Genomic DNA, 12,297 nt, shown 5'->3' with positions numbered 1-12,297 from the left:
CAAAAAGTCATAGTTTCATTTACTGTACTGTGCAAACCAGGCCACTATATGCAGCTGTTTGTGAACAGGAGTGGGTGGAGCCTTATATTGCGTTTATACATATGCTGAAGCTATGGAGTTAACAACATACCCATCTGCAGTACTTAGGATCTTTATTTTAAATTCTTCTCACTGCAATAATATCTTAAGAAACACTATCTCCTGAAAAGCCAAACACAAAAAACCCCACTAAGTAACATTTTCCTCCCAAAGCAACAGCTGTAAGTTTTCATTACACTGATTAAAGTGATTTTCAGGGTACGAACTTAAAACGCTGAACAAAAAAAAAATCCCAAAATATTTTCTCCTGCAGCCAATGGAATAGCCTCATAAATACCACTAAACTGGATTCTTTTGGCTTTGATGAGACTTTAAATGGGTTTTTAGCTTAACATTGAGGGGGAAAGGAGGAGTACTTTTCAGAAAATGTCTTTTCACTTTGCCATGCGACTCTGGAGCTAGCTGAAATGATTGCCAAACGCATTTTCAATGGGAATTTTTTTTAATGCTTCAATGATATTGACATGCATTCAGGTAGAAGGAAGGGAAGCAGAGCCATCCCGTGCATTAAACAGGCTCCCCCCCCTTTCCTTCTTTCTCTCCACACTTCATTCTGGATAATTTTAATGTGAATTTAAAACCATAATCTTCCATGAATGTCAGGCTAAAATAAAATCATACTTGCTGCAGTCCAATGATTTCTTCTGGGGAAAGGTAGCTTCACCAGCAGCTTTATTCAAACAGACAGAAGGATTCGTAGAGAAAATGACACATTGACTTTGAAAAGCACCTAGACGTTTCAACTGGTGCAGAGTACAATGGCCCCATTATTAACAGGGGCTAGTCACCACAGCCAGCATCTAGTGCAGGCATCCCCAAACTGCGGCCCTCCAGATGTTTTGGCCTACAACTCCCATGATCCCTAGCTAACAGGACCAGTGGTCAGGGATGATGGGAATTGTAGTCCAAAACATCTGGAGGGCCGACGTTTGGGGATGCCTGATCTAGTGGATGTTTTCACAGATTGAACAGTTTGCTTCTGGACCCAAACCAATGTGCTCATGCCATACCCTCCAACATTTCTCTGATTAAAATAGGGATGTTCTGTTCCATAATGATAATTTTACTATTTTAAACCCGCCCGCCCCCATCTTCCTGGGTTGCCCCAGCCACTCTGGGCAGCTTCCAACATACATAAAAACATTATAAAACTTTAAACATAAAAAACACCTTCCCTATACAGTGGTACCTTGGTTTAAGAACAGCTTAGTTTATGAACAACTTGGATTAAGAACGCTGCAAACCCGGAAGTAGGTGTTTTGGTTTTTGAACTTTGCCTTGGGAGCAGAACATGTTGAGTGTGTTCCATTTGTAAATTGAGTCCCCCGCTGCTATGGGAAAGCACGCCTTGGTTTAAGAACGCTTTGGTTTAAGAACGGACTTCTAAAACGGATTAAATTCATAAGCCAAGGTACCACTGTACAGGATTGCCTTCAGACAGCTCAGAGGTTGGATAACTCCATACCTGCCAACATTTCTCCAGTGAAAATAGGAACATCCTAAAGAAAAGCAGGACATTCTCCAAATCAGGGGCGTCCCTGGAAAACAGGGACACTTGGAAGGTCTCTCTTGCTCACCACTAAAGCTAAGTGGCTGACCAGGATCAGGGTATCAAAAAACCCAACTTATTCCAGAGGGATCTTTCTACCAATTCAGGTCCTCTTCAGAAATCCTCCCCTGGGTGTTCCTTGTCTTCAAAAGTTTGGAGGTGACTCAAGAAGGCCTTTTCAGTGGTGACACCTAAATTCACTTGGCACCACCACTGTTGTCCTTTAGGTGCCTGTCAAAGTCTATCCTATTCTCAGATGCTTTTAATGCTGCTGGAGTCTCAGCTATTTATATTTTCTCTGCTCGCTTCAATGGCTCCTCCAAATTGCTTCTTACCTGTTCTATTTATTGCGGCTTATTATAGTATTTTGTTTTTTACTGCAAGCTGCCTTGAGACTCTTTTGGGAAAGGAGGGGCTAAACATACCTTAAAGAAAAGAAAAGAAAATGCTGTTCCTCCATTGAAGTGAATGAGAAGGCAGGGAGTTCTGTGTGCGCATTGCAACAAATGAAGAACTCTGGAACAGTGTAAGGTAGCAACCCTAACCAATCACAACACTGACAGAATATTCCATCATGAAGATACACACAACATAGTTCTTTTCTACCCAATCCCACAACAAAAAATGGTAATGACACTACAACCTTTTTGGGGTGGGGAAGGGTTAGATAGATATTACAACCATCAAGGCCAATCAATATGAAAACGATAAGGATCAAAATAAAACTATTTCAAGCTGCAGTTTGCTTCTTTTACTATTTTAACGCCTCTATTTCTGCCAGACCACGATTGTGTGCATCATACTAATTTTGTTTTTACTGTTTTGCGACTTTAAAAAGGATTATCTGGCACATAAAAGTTCCTGAGAAAAAAAATCCCTCACAAAACAGGAAAACCTGTTGAACAAATTATATACCATAACAATTTTTGTTTACATGAGGCAAGGTCCCCATAACTGGACCATGTATCCATCTTGCATTTTCTCTAATGTTTGAAGAGGAAGTTGGTTACATTCAGGTACCTGCCCTTGATACTATATGAGCTGAGGAACCGAAAGTATGTTTCCCATGTCTTTGCATCTATGGATCTCCTTTCAAACATTATGAATCTGTTCTGTGACTACCCTATGAAAACACAGGCACCAATCTTTTTTCTGTAATCTGTGAAGCACTGCACAGAAAGCAGGAAAGATATGAGGCCTCCCACACCAAACATTGTTATCAAACGGCATTCAGCAGAGACACTTGCAAACATGAAATGAGATAAGAGAGCATTTCAAATGCTTATAGTCTTCATTTCAAGGAAATGAAACCATATTAAGCACAGATAGACGCATCCGTAAGGATGTTTTTAAAAGAAGAGTGCAGGACAAGAAGCTATAGCCAAGTACTGTTTTCACTGCAAGACAGTTTAAAATCAAAGGAGATTTTATCATCAATAATCCACTTAACAATGATGAGAATGCTGTTTGCTTGTCAATAGTTGTTTTGCCCAAAAAGAGCAGCTGATCTTTTATTCATGAACAGATTTATTTTAATTCTATGCCACATCTTTCCTATCTGCTCAAACTGAATGAAATGTCTGATAAAATGCCATAGCCATTAAGCATATACTGTATCCTGAAGATACTACTGGCCTACTAAAGCTGGGATGTTCCTTAATTTTGAGCACAACTATAGATGCAATCTATAGAAGCACAATGAGAATAGCTCAGGTTTGCAGTTCAAGAGTTATTCTTTTATGCCATTTTGTGAGTTCTAGCATTATTATTTTTAAAGTGATGAACAAAAATACCTGGGGATTACATTGCCCATTCACGACTTACCGCGCAATCTGTAGCAAAGCAGACTGGACCTAAAACATTTGTAACACAGGAAACTACCCTGCTTTAACTTTCATTCATGTTCATTCACACTTTTTCCATTCTAACAAAACCACCAAAAATTGAATTTATGATTTTTGTTGTTGTTAGGACCATCACGGCCTTTCAACCACCACGAAAAAAGAAATATATGCATAGCATACAAAATATACACCATTACAATGTAGCATCACCCTATTTGTACACACACACACACACACACACACACACACACACACACACACACAAGCCGAGACAAATAAGCTTCTAAAATTAATTTCCGACCAGATCTTTACAGGCCATCATATTATCCTTAATGCACCTTCTTCTCAATTTTTGAGCAGCAGCTGCAGCTGCAAATCTCATGACGTTGTGTTGCAAGATTCACATGGATGATCCGACAAAAGAGGCTGAGGAGGAGAGCCAGGACAGGCCACAATTTATCCCCCTGGGAGCGGGCTAGGGCGGCACTCATTGGCCGGCTGGGCCCACCCCACCCCCAGGAAGCACCTGTCCGAAACCAGCCAGCATTGGTCAATCGCCGGCTGGCAGCCATCCAGCCCAGCCATTCGCCAGATCACTACCGTGGCCCGCAGTCCGGGCGCAACACTGCCCCCCATTGGAGCAGATTGGCATACACAAATGCACATAGGTATGCCTTTCACAGGGCACAACATACTCTCTCTTGCTCTCTCACTCTCTCTCCCCCTCTCACCTCTTTCCTTGCCCGCTGGACTTGTTTCTCCAGTTCCTCAGGTATCATCTTACCTCTATGGGACACAGATTTAAAACTTTTCAGTTATGTAATAGGTTACTCGCTTTCAGCACTACTTCAGCATTTTAAAAGGATCATCAGACAGCTTCAGTCGCCTTACCTTTCATCACTTTTGACGAAGTAAACATTTTGTGTGCCGATCCCCAAGAATGATGCTGCCTTCTTCACGGAATAATGACACTGAGTAAGGGTAAAAATCAAACAATTAACAGCAGGCATGTTGGCCAAATAAGTTTCCTGAGGCACACCCATTGCCGATTTTGGGCAAAAAGCAAGGCTTCACAAAACCAACGACAGCCACAGAATTGCAAAATAGGCGAGCATTATCCTCCCCTCTCAAAGCAGGGAAGGGGGGGATTCTGAGCTTTTTGAACCTTAAATTTAGTTAAGCACTGGATGTATACCTCTGGTTTTGTGCCTCAAAGTTATTGCTCTACTGACTGAGCTATCCGGAAAAGTATATGAGAGCTTATTTATTTTAGTAGAATAATAATAAAAATAGGAGGGGAATAAGAAACTGAAGCAAATTGTTATGTTATTTAAGGGTTAAATTAATATATTTGCCAACCACCCTGAAAACGCCTTAAATTGTTCCTTCGCATGCAGCAAGTGAAACCAGGTGGTTAATTAATTCAGTTTTCTTCAATAGAGTTCACACAAATGCAGTTAAGGAGGAACATAATTATGAAAAATATTGCACTTTAATGTGCGGGTATGAATATATTAAAGGTATTCAATCCTGTCACACTTTTTCTGCTGAGATGGATCGCCCCACCTTTTTGACAAGGCTCCCCCCCCCCAATTTTTAACTAAATGCACAGAAGATACCATCAGCTACCACCAGCCAATCTTTTCTAACATGGCACATTCACAAAGGCTTTAGAATCCATTCACTCAGTGTGTTGTGTGAATAATAACATACATAGGTAGATAATTAATCTTCTGTTACATTGAATTACATCAATAATGAAATACGTGTGCAAGGCTGCAATGTGGCACTCACTAGAGATTTGGGCTCTTAAGCAGCAAGGTTTCATTCGAATTGCGAGTGATTCTCACAAAACAGCTCCTTATTAGTAAGCTATGAGTCACCTATTAAGCTCAATCAAAGGGAGTGTGACATTGAATTACTAGAAAATGTCAAACCTCTCCGGGCTCAGAAAATAATAGATCAGCAAAATCTCCAAAGTGGGCAGGGGGATGGGGGGGGGGGGACAAAGGCAGCACAATGAATCATAGCTCTTGTTATGAACAGTATATAAGTAAGAGAAGATCACTATGAAGGGCCCACGATAATTTGGTCCTACTTTGTTCTAATTTCAGTTAGCTAAAACAAACAGCGGAGTTCTCAGAGTACAGAAATAATGGAGAACTGTGGTTGGTCCAAAAGCGGAAGCTTTCAAGAGAGGGAGGGCATGCAACTTTTGGCTCATGTAGCCACATTCCTACAACAACCAACCATGGCTTGTCGTTACATCCACAACTGGTCAAAGTACCCCCAAATTTACTCCCATGATTTACTGAGCAGACCAAAGTAGACAGTTAACAGAAGTGTTTCAATGAATTATTCAGTCTGGCATTTTTCTTACGTTTTGATCTGATGAAACTACCTGTACATATGAGGTGGGAAAAGGTGGTTCTTTTACTGAATGAAAATGTCTCAGGCATCAGTTGGGTAGCTGACAGCAGCCCATACCTGTTCCTGGGACAAAATGCCCCCCAGAATGATGCATTGCAATGCCATAGTGTTTTGTTGTTGCCAAGGGCATCCTTGATGGCAAAAGGTGGCTGCCCCCATAATATAGCTTTATTCGTCCCAGGAACAAAAACAAACCCTTGGCCACCTCTTACTTGAAAGGTAAAGGATTCAACCTTCTGCCCACCCACAAATTCTTAGAATGCACCCTCCCTGCAAAAAGACATTGAATATCCCAGACACACTTCTACAGAGGATAAATGGTCCCACAAAAGTGGGGGGGAAATTTCATCCAGTTTTTAAATTGTTTTGCCATGGGGGGGGGGGGAATGCAGATGACTGCAAATTGCTGTTAAAATACAATCACCAAAAAACACAACACTCCATTTACATCAGCTTGAAATAAAAACTCTAAACAATGCATTTCAATTTGTTCCTGGACTGGATTGTTCCCTCTTGATCAAACCATTAAGAACAATGGGGGGGGGAGGGGGTTTGGTCACTTTTAGGGAGATGTGATTTGTCATTATCAGTTGAGTAGCGTGTAATAATCAAGAAAAGAAAGCCCCTTGAAGTGCAAAACAGATGTTTTTGTTGTGCCGTTGTTATTTTTTATTTTAACTGAGAAATGAGCATGGAACCGTTCTGCTTTAATTTAAAAAAGTATCTCTCTCCTCCGACACTGGAGCGGTGGGTGGAAATAAATGAATGTTTCTTCACTTAACTCTCCCAAGGTAGGAAAGCTATCTCCCAGGGAGAGGAATACAGCAAAGAAAAGAAAGATTGCAGATAAGCCGACATTTGCACACACACACACACACACACACACACACACCCCATGTAAATAATGTCTATCAATAGGCTTCTATGGTGTAAGTAATGGGCCCCACCTGCTACATAAAGGGCCACATTATCTTCAGCAGCTTAGGGCCTCATCAAACCTAAATCTGGCCCACCGACACAATCCATATCAATCCTGCCGTTGCTTATGAAATGCTGCGTTTCCATGCATTCCTCCCTCAACTAACTTTCGATCCGAATTGAGAAAAAGAAGAATCGAGCTGTGTTTTAACCGGGTATTGTGTACGCAGCCTCACAGATTCAGGAGCGGACAGAACCAGTTAGTTCAAACCTGGATCCTAGACAAGCATTGATTCTCTATGCTAGTGGTAAGCCTTTTTCTGCTTGCTATAACAAATACCAGCGGGACACGGGTGGCGCTGTGGTCTAAACCACTGAGCCTCTTGGGCTTGCCGATCAGAAGGTCGGTGGTTTGATTCCCCGCGACAGGGTGAGCTCCCGTTGCTTTGTCCCAGCTCCTGCCAACCTAGCAGTTCGAAAGCATGCCAGTGCAAGTAGATAAATAAGTACTGCTCCGGCGGGAAGGTAAACGACATTTCCATGCGCTGCTCGGTGATGAGGCCATGTGTTACTGAAGGTAATGGGCCATTTCTATGTCCAGCTGTCCTTTGTCAACAACAAATTGTCGCTGTTTTTTGTGTTGGTTATATGCTATATGGTCATGTATGGACCTAATAGGTATCTAAAGCCATTTGCACATGTTGCCATGCAACTAGTCCATGCAGAACGTAGGCACCCTATATATAGAAATGAGCAAACCAGTGATGTTTTAGGGAGCAGGTTAGCAGGCGGGGCCCAATACTTACATCATAGGAGCCTACACAACACAAAACACTGTTGCTGTATGTAGGTTTTATTTTATTTGTTTTTTATCTTATATTTTGGAAATGTACATCCAGTTCTTTTTTTTCCTTTTAATTTTTTTTGGGGCCCCAAGAGAGTAGGGCCCTAAGCTATAGCTTGTTTTGCTTATACAGTGGTGCCTCGCTTAACGAATGCCCTGCTTAACGAAATTTCCGCTTAACGAAAGGTTTTTTCTAGCGGAGGTTGCCTCGCTAGACGAATTCATTTTATGAAAAATTCGTCTAGCGAATCGCGGTTTCCCATAGGAATGCATTGAAATTCAATTAATGTGTTCCTATGGGCGAAAAAAAATTCAATACATTCCTATGGGATTCGCTAGACGAATTTTTCGTTATAAGAAAAGACCCGTGGAACGAATTAAATTTGTCTAGCGAGCCACCACTGTACGTAAATCCAGCACTGAATCTGCCCTCCAGCATAATGTAACATTTGAATAATTACAAAGGAGGAAGGTTGGTTACCTCTTCTGACGTAAATACCACCAGTCGAGGCATCCCTGAAAGGCCCCTTTCCTTTATGTCAGGGCAGTACCTGTATCTTGCTAAGTTCATCGCGTACATATTAGAAACAGAGCCACCTTTAAAAAAGGAAAAGGAAAAGATTCATGCAACACTCATACTCATTATGAGTACATACATCATTCGCATTTCCAATTTATAAGCATTGAGGTGCCCATTGTTTTAGCGTGGACATTTGCCATGTCAGCAAAGGGTTACAGTGGTGCCTCGCTTCACGAATGCCCTGCTTAATGAAATTTCCGCTTAACGAAAGGTTTTTTTCTAGTGGAGGCTGCCTCGCTAGACAAATTCGTTTTACGAAAAATTCGTCTAGCGAATCGCGGTTTCCCATAGGAATGCATTGAAATTCAATTAATGCGTTCCTATGGACAAAAAAAAAAAATTCAATGCATTCCTATGGGATTCGCTAGACGAATTTTTCGTTATAAGAAAAGACCCGTGGAATGAATTAAATTCGTCTAGCGAGGCACCAATGTACCAGCAAAAATTAGCCACATCAAGGTACAACTTTCTGAATATTTAACAGGATTTATATAGCACATAATTATTATTTTTTAAAAAAACCTCTAAGCTGCTCACATGAAACCATATGAAATATGCATTTAAATTATCAATAAAATCAGGTGTTAAAACAAGCCGAACTAATTTTTGTAAGGTAAATAAAACCTGAAGTTTTTAAAATATATTCACAGTATATACATTTAAAGGATAAAAGCTTTTAACAGTGCGTGTAAAAAAAACATTTAAAAGCATTTTAAAATTAAAATAACTATATCTGGCCTTTTGGTTACCTTGAGGTTCCAATGGTAACATTGTTGAAAATGCTTTCGAGGATATGGGTGAATAATAATAATAATAATAATAATAATAATTATTTATTATTTGTACCCCACCCATCTGACTGGGTTGTCCCAGCCACTCTGGGCAGCTTCTAGCATATACAAAAACTTCCCTACACAGTGCTGCTTTCAAATGTCTTCTAAAGGTTGTATAATTGCTTATCTCCTTGCCATCTGATAGGAGGGCATTCCACAGGGTGGGCACCACTACTGAGAAGGCCCTGTAACCTCACTTGCCTGGTTCCCTGTAACCTCACTTCTCGCAGTGAGGATCATATTTGGAAGATCATTTGCACATTGGTAGCACATTTGAACCTCACAGTACACATAAATGGTACAGATCTGGCTTTATATTTCGCTGCTGTTCACACAGTGGGAGGAACCACCGAGAACCATGTAACATAAACTGCTTCTATCCCTCTGTAAAAACCAGGTTGCCCAAGCAGGGGAATGTACTTGCCTAAAGCAAGGCAACTCCTGTATGGACATTGCCTTAGAACCATTCATGATTTACTCCAATACACTAAGAACCACTCGTCTTTACTGCAATACACAGCACTGGCAAAAGCAGTAAAATATGTATAACTTTAAATTGATTGATTGCATGCAAGAAGAAAAGTGTGTGGGGGGGGGGGGGTACCTTCTTACCTGGATTAAATATACCGTCACCTTCTTTCCACCCAATGAATTCAATCATTTTCTTCAGGACTGCTTCTTCCACTAACAAAAACACTGGGGACACTTCATAGGTATATCTGAATATATATAAACGTGACATAAAAGGCAACTGTCTGAACAATGCTTTGACAAGATGTGTTGAAGAAAATTGAATGAAAAGGTAAAGAGCATGAATAGCTGAACAAAGAAGAATACGAGTTAAATGATGGACCCCTTCCTTGAGTGTAGTCAGTATCCCAGGGTACCATGGACAACAGCAGTCAAGCCCACGTGAGGTTTTATAGTGGACTACAGACAATAAGGATGGCAACAGGGCAAAAAAAATCATATGATGTGAACTGAGACAGGAAGCTCTTGAGTCTGTCAGCCTTTTTAAGCTTCAAGTCTCCCCAGGTAATTTTTAGGATATCTAGAATTAAGTGGCTTACCACAAGGCCATCAACTGAAGGGTGCTCCGAATTTCAGTTTTGCCAGCTAAAGATCTGGCAAGTCCGGAAAACAAAATATGGCATACCTTTAATATTGTACAATGCACCATTACACTGGCCATGACATTCCACAGTTCTTGGTCATGTGACACCCCCTGCCTCCAAGCTAATACTGCAGCTCAATTCTTCATCTGCCCTTACTTTCTATGGTTTTGAACATGTATTTGTGGTGGGCTCAGGGATATACAAGGGGACGCGGGTGGCGCTGTGGTCTAAACCACAGAGCCTAGGGCTTGCCAATCGGAAGGTTGGCGGTTTGAATCCCCGCGACGGGGTGAGCTCCCGTTGCTTGGTCCCAGCTCCTGCCCACCTAGCACTTCGAAAGCACGTCAAGTGCAAGTAGATAAATAGGTACCGCTACAGCGGGAAGGTAAACGGCATTTCCGTGTGCTGCTCTGGTTCGCCAGAAGCGGCTTTGTCATGCTGGCCCCATGACCTGGGAGCTGTCCGCGACTGGACCTAATGGTCAGGGGTACCTTTACCTTTACAGGGATATACACAAAGGTGGTATACTTGTACTTGACCAGTTTTGTCAGATAGATACCAAAAACGTAGGTAATATATTTTGTGGCTAATGAATTTCTTTTGTTGTTTCCTTTGCGTCACCAAGAGGAAGGTACACAGTAAAAGTGAGCTTTAATAACCTCCTGCATAGGAGATGCTCTTGAGGGAGAAAGCTAATCACATCCATTTGTGACAGGACTTCAGTTCCCCTATGACAGAGGTGGGGAACTGGATCACTGTTCCTACTCTAGGCCACTTTAACAAGTGGGTGGGTGTCAATCACAGGACATCATTGTGACATCAGGTGACAACTTCAAAGGGGTTGATCTGATTGGTGCTGACAGTGAGCCCTGCTTTGCCCATTTGGATAAATGAAAAGCATGAAAACCAAAAGGGGGTAAAGTGTGCACCTTAACTAACCAGTACAAAAAAGCTCACCAGTACAAAAGAGCTCACCTCTCCAAACATCATGCAAAGACATAAGCAAGTATGTTTATATTAAAGTCTATTGCCTCTTGAATGGCCTCAAAGAGTCAGGTACCCCCCCCTTTTTTTAAAAAAAAATGAGGAAATCCAGAATAAAAGGCAAGCTACTATTTCATTTGCAATACTGATTCAAATACATAACCCCCAAAGCAGGACAAAACTTTCTCCTTTATGTTCCCACTAATGGTGGGAGAGTGAAATTGTGTCTTCCCACTTCAGCTACCCAGGCACCCTGGTCCTGCCAGACAACCACACACAAGGAGGGACATGGCAAATACCTGAAAAATCCAATATGCAAAGGTTCAAATCATGCAGTCAATGGGTTGGATCGAGACTAAATTAGTCAGCTCTTAGTCCCACTGAAATCTATAGAATGTGGTAGTCATAGCTAACATTATGTCTCAGTGATTTCGATCGGGACAAGAGCATGACTTTGTCTGAATTCAACCTACTATCTGGATTGTATGAAGGAACTTGATTGCAATTTCCAGTTCTGTGTGCCTTGTTCAGGTGTTCCATCCATATTTGGATGTTCAGCAGAAAAGGAAACTTCTAGTGGATGGTTGGGAAAGTTGCTGGCAGAGAGAGAATACCAGGAAGAGAGAATACCAGGAAGAAAGAATAATTTGATCTGACAATATATATATATATGTGTGTGTGTGTGTGTGTGTGTGTGTGTGTGTGTGTGTGTGTGTATACATACACACACATATATATACATACACACACACACAGAGAGAGAGAGAGAGAGAGAGAGAGAATGAGAATAGAATGCCTCTGACTATCATGGCTATTTCCAACCAAGGCATACTCAAGAGTAGAACCACTGAAATTTATTAACTTACATCCATTGATTTCAATGGAATTGAGTATGACTTGGCTCTGGGTATCACCCATTGATTTCAATGGCACTACTCCGAGTATGACTTGGTTGGGTATCACCCACAGCCTTTCATCCTAGCAGTACGAAAGCATGCCAGTGCAAGTAGATAGATAGGTACCACTGTAGCTGGAAGGTAAATGGTGTTTCCGTGCACTCTGCCTTCCATCACAGTGTTCCACTGTGCCAGAAGTGGTTTG

At 41.4% G+C, this 12,297-nt stretch overlaps 1 protein-coding gene across 4 annotated transcripts in view; it reads right to left on the bottom strand.

Moving 5' to 3' along the window:
• The window catches only part of GADL1 (GAD like acidic amino acid decarboxylase 1), a 149,891-nt gene that overhangs the window by 62,482 nt on the left and 75,112 nt on the right, over nucleotides 1-12,297 (bottom strand). For all 4 annotated transcript variants that reach the window (XM_088654239.1, XM_035130372.3, XM_088654238.1 and 1 more), the window contains exons 5-8: nucleotides 9,710-9,816; nucleotides 8,166-8,281; nucleotides 4,384-4,463; nucleotides 4,224-4,278 (exon numbers count right to left, since the gene is read on the bottom strand). In XM_088654239.1, coding sequence (XP_088510365.1) covers nucleotides 4,224-4,278; nucleotides 4,384-4,463; nucleotides 8,166-8,281; nucleotides 9,710-9,816 — 358 coding nt within the window. The remainder of the gene's footprint in view (nucleotides 1-4,223; nucleotides 4,279-4,383; nucleotides 4,464-8,165; nucleotides 8,282-9,709; nucleotides 9,817-12,297) is intronic.

This window comes from Zootoca vivipara, chromosome 11 (assembly GCF_965207765.1).
Source record: "Zootoca vivipara chromosome 11, rZooViv2.hap1.1, whole genome shotgun sequence".
Lineage (NCBI taxonomy): Eukaryota > Metazoa > Chordata > Lepidosauria > Squamata > Lacertidae > Zootoca > Zootoca vivipara.
Note: the sequence above shows the minus strand (reverse complement) of the source record. Positions and strands in the feature narration are given on the sequence as shown.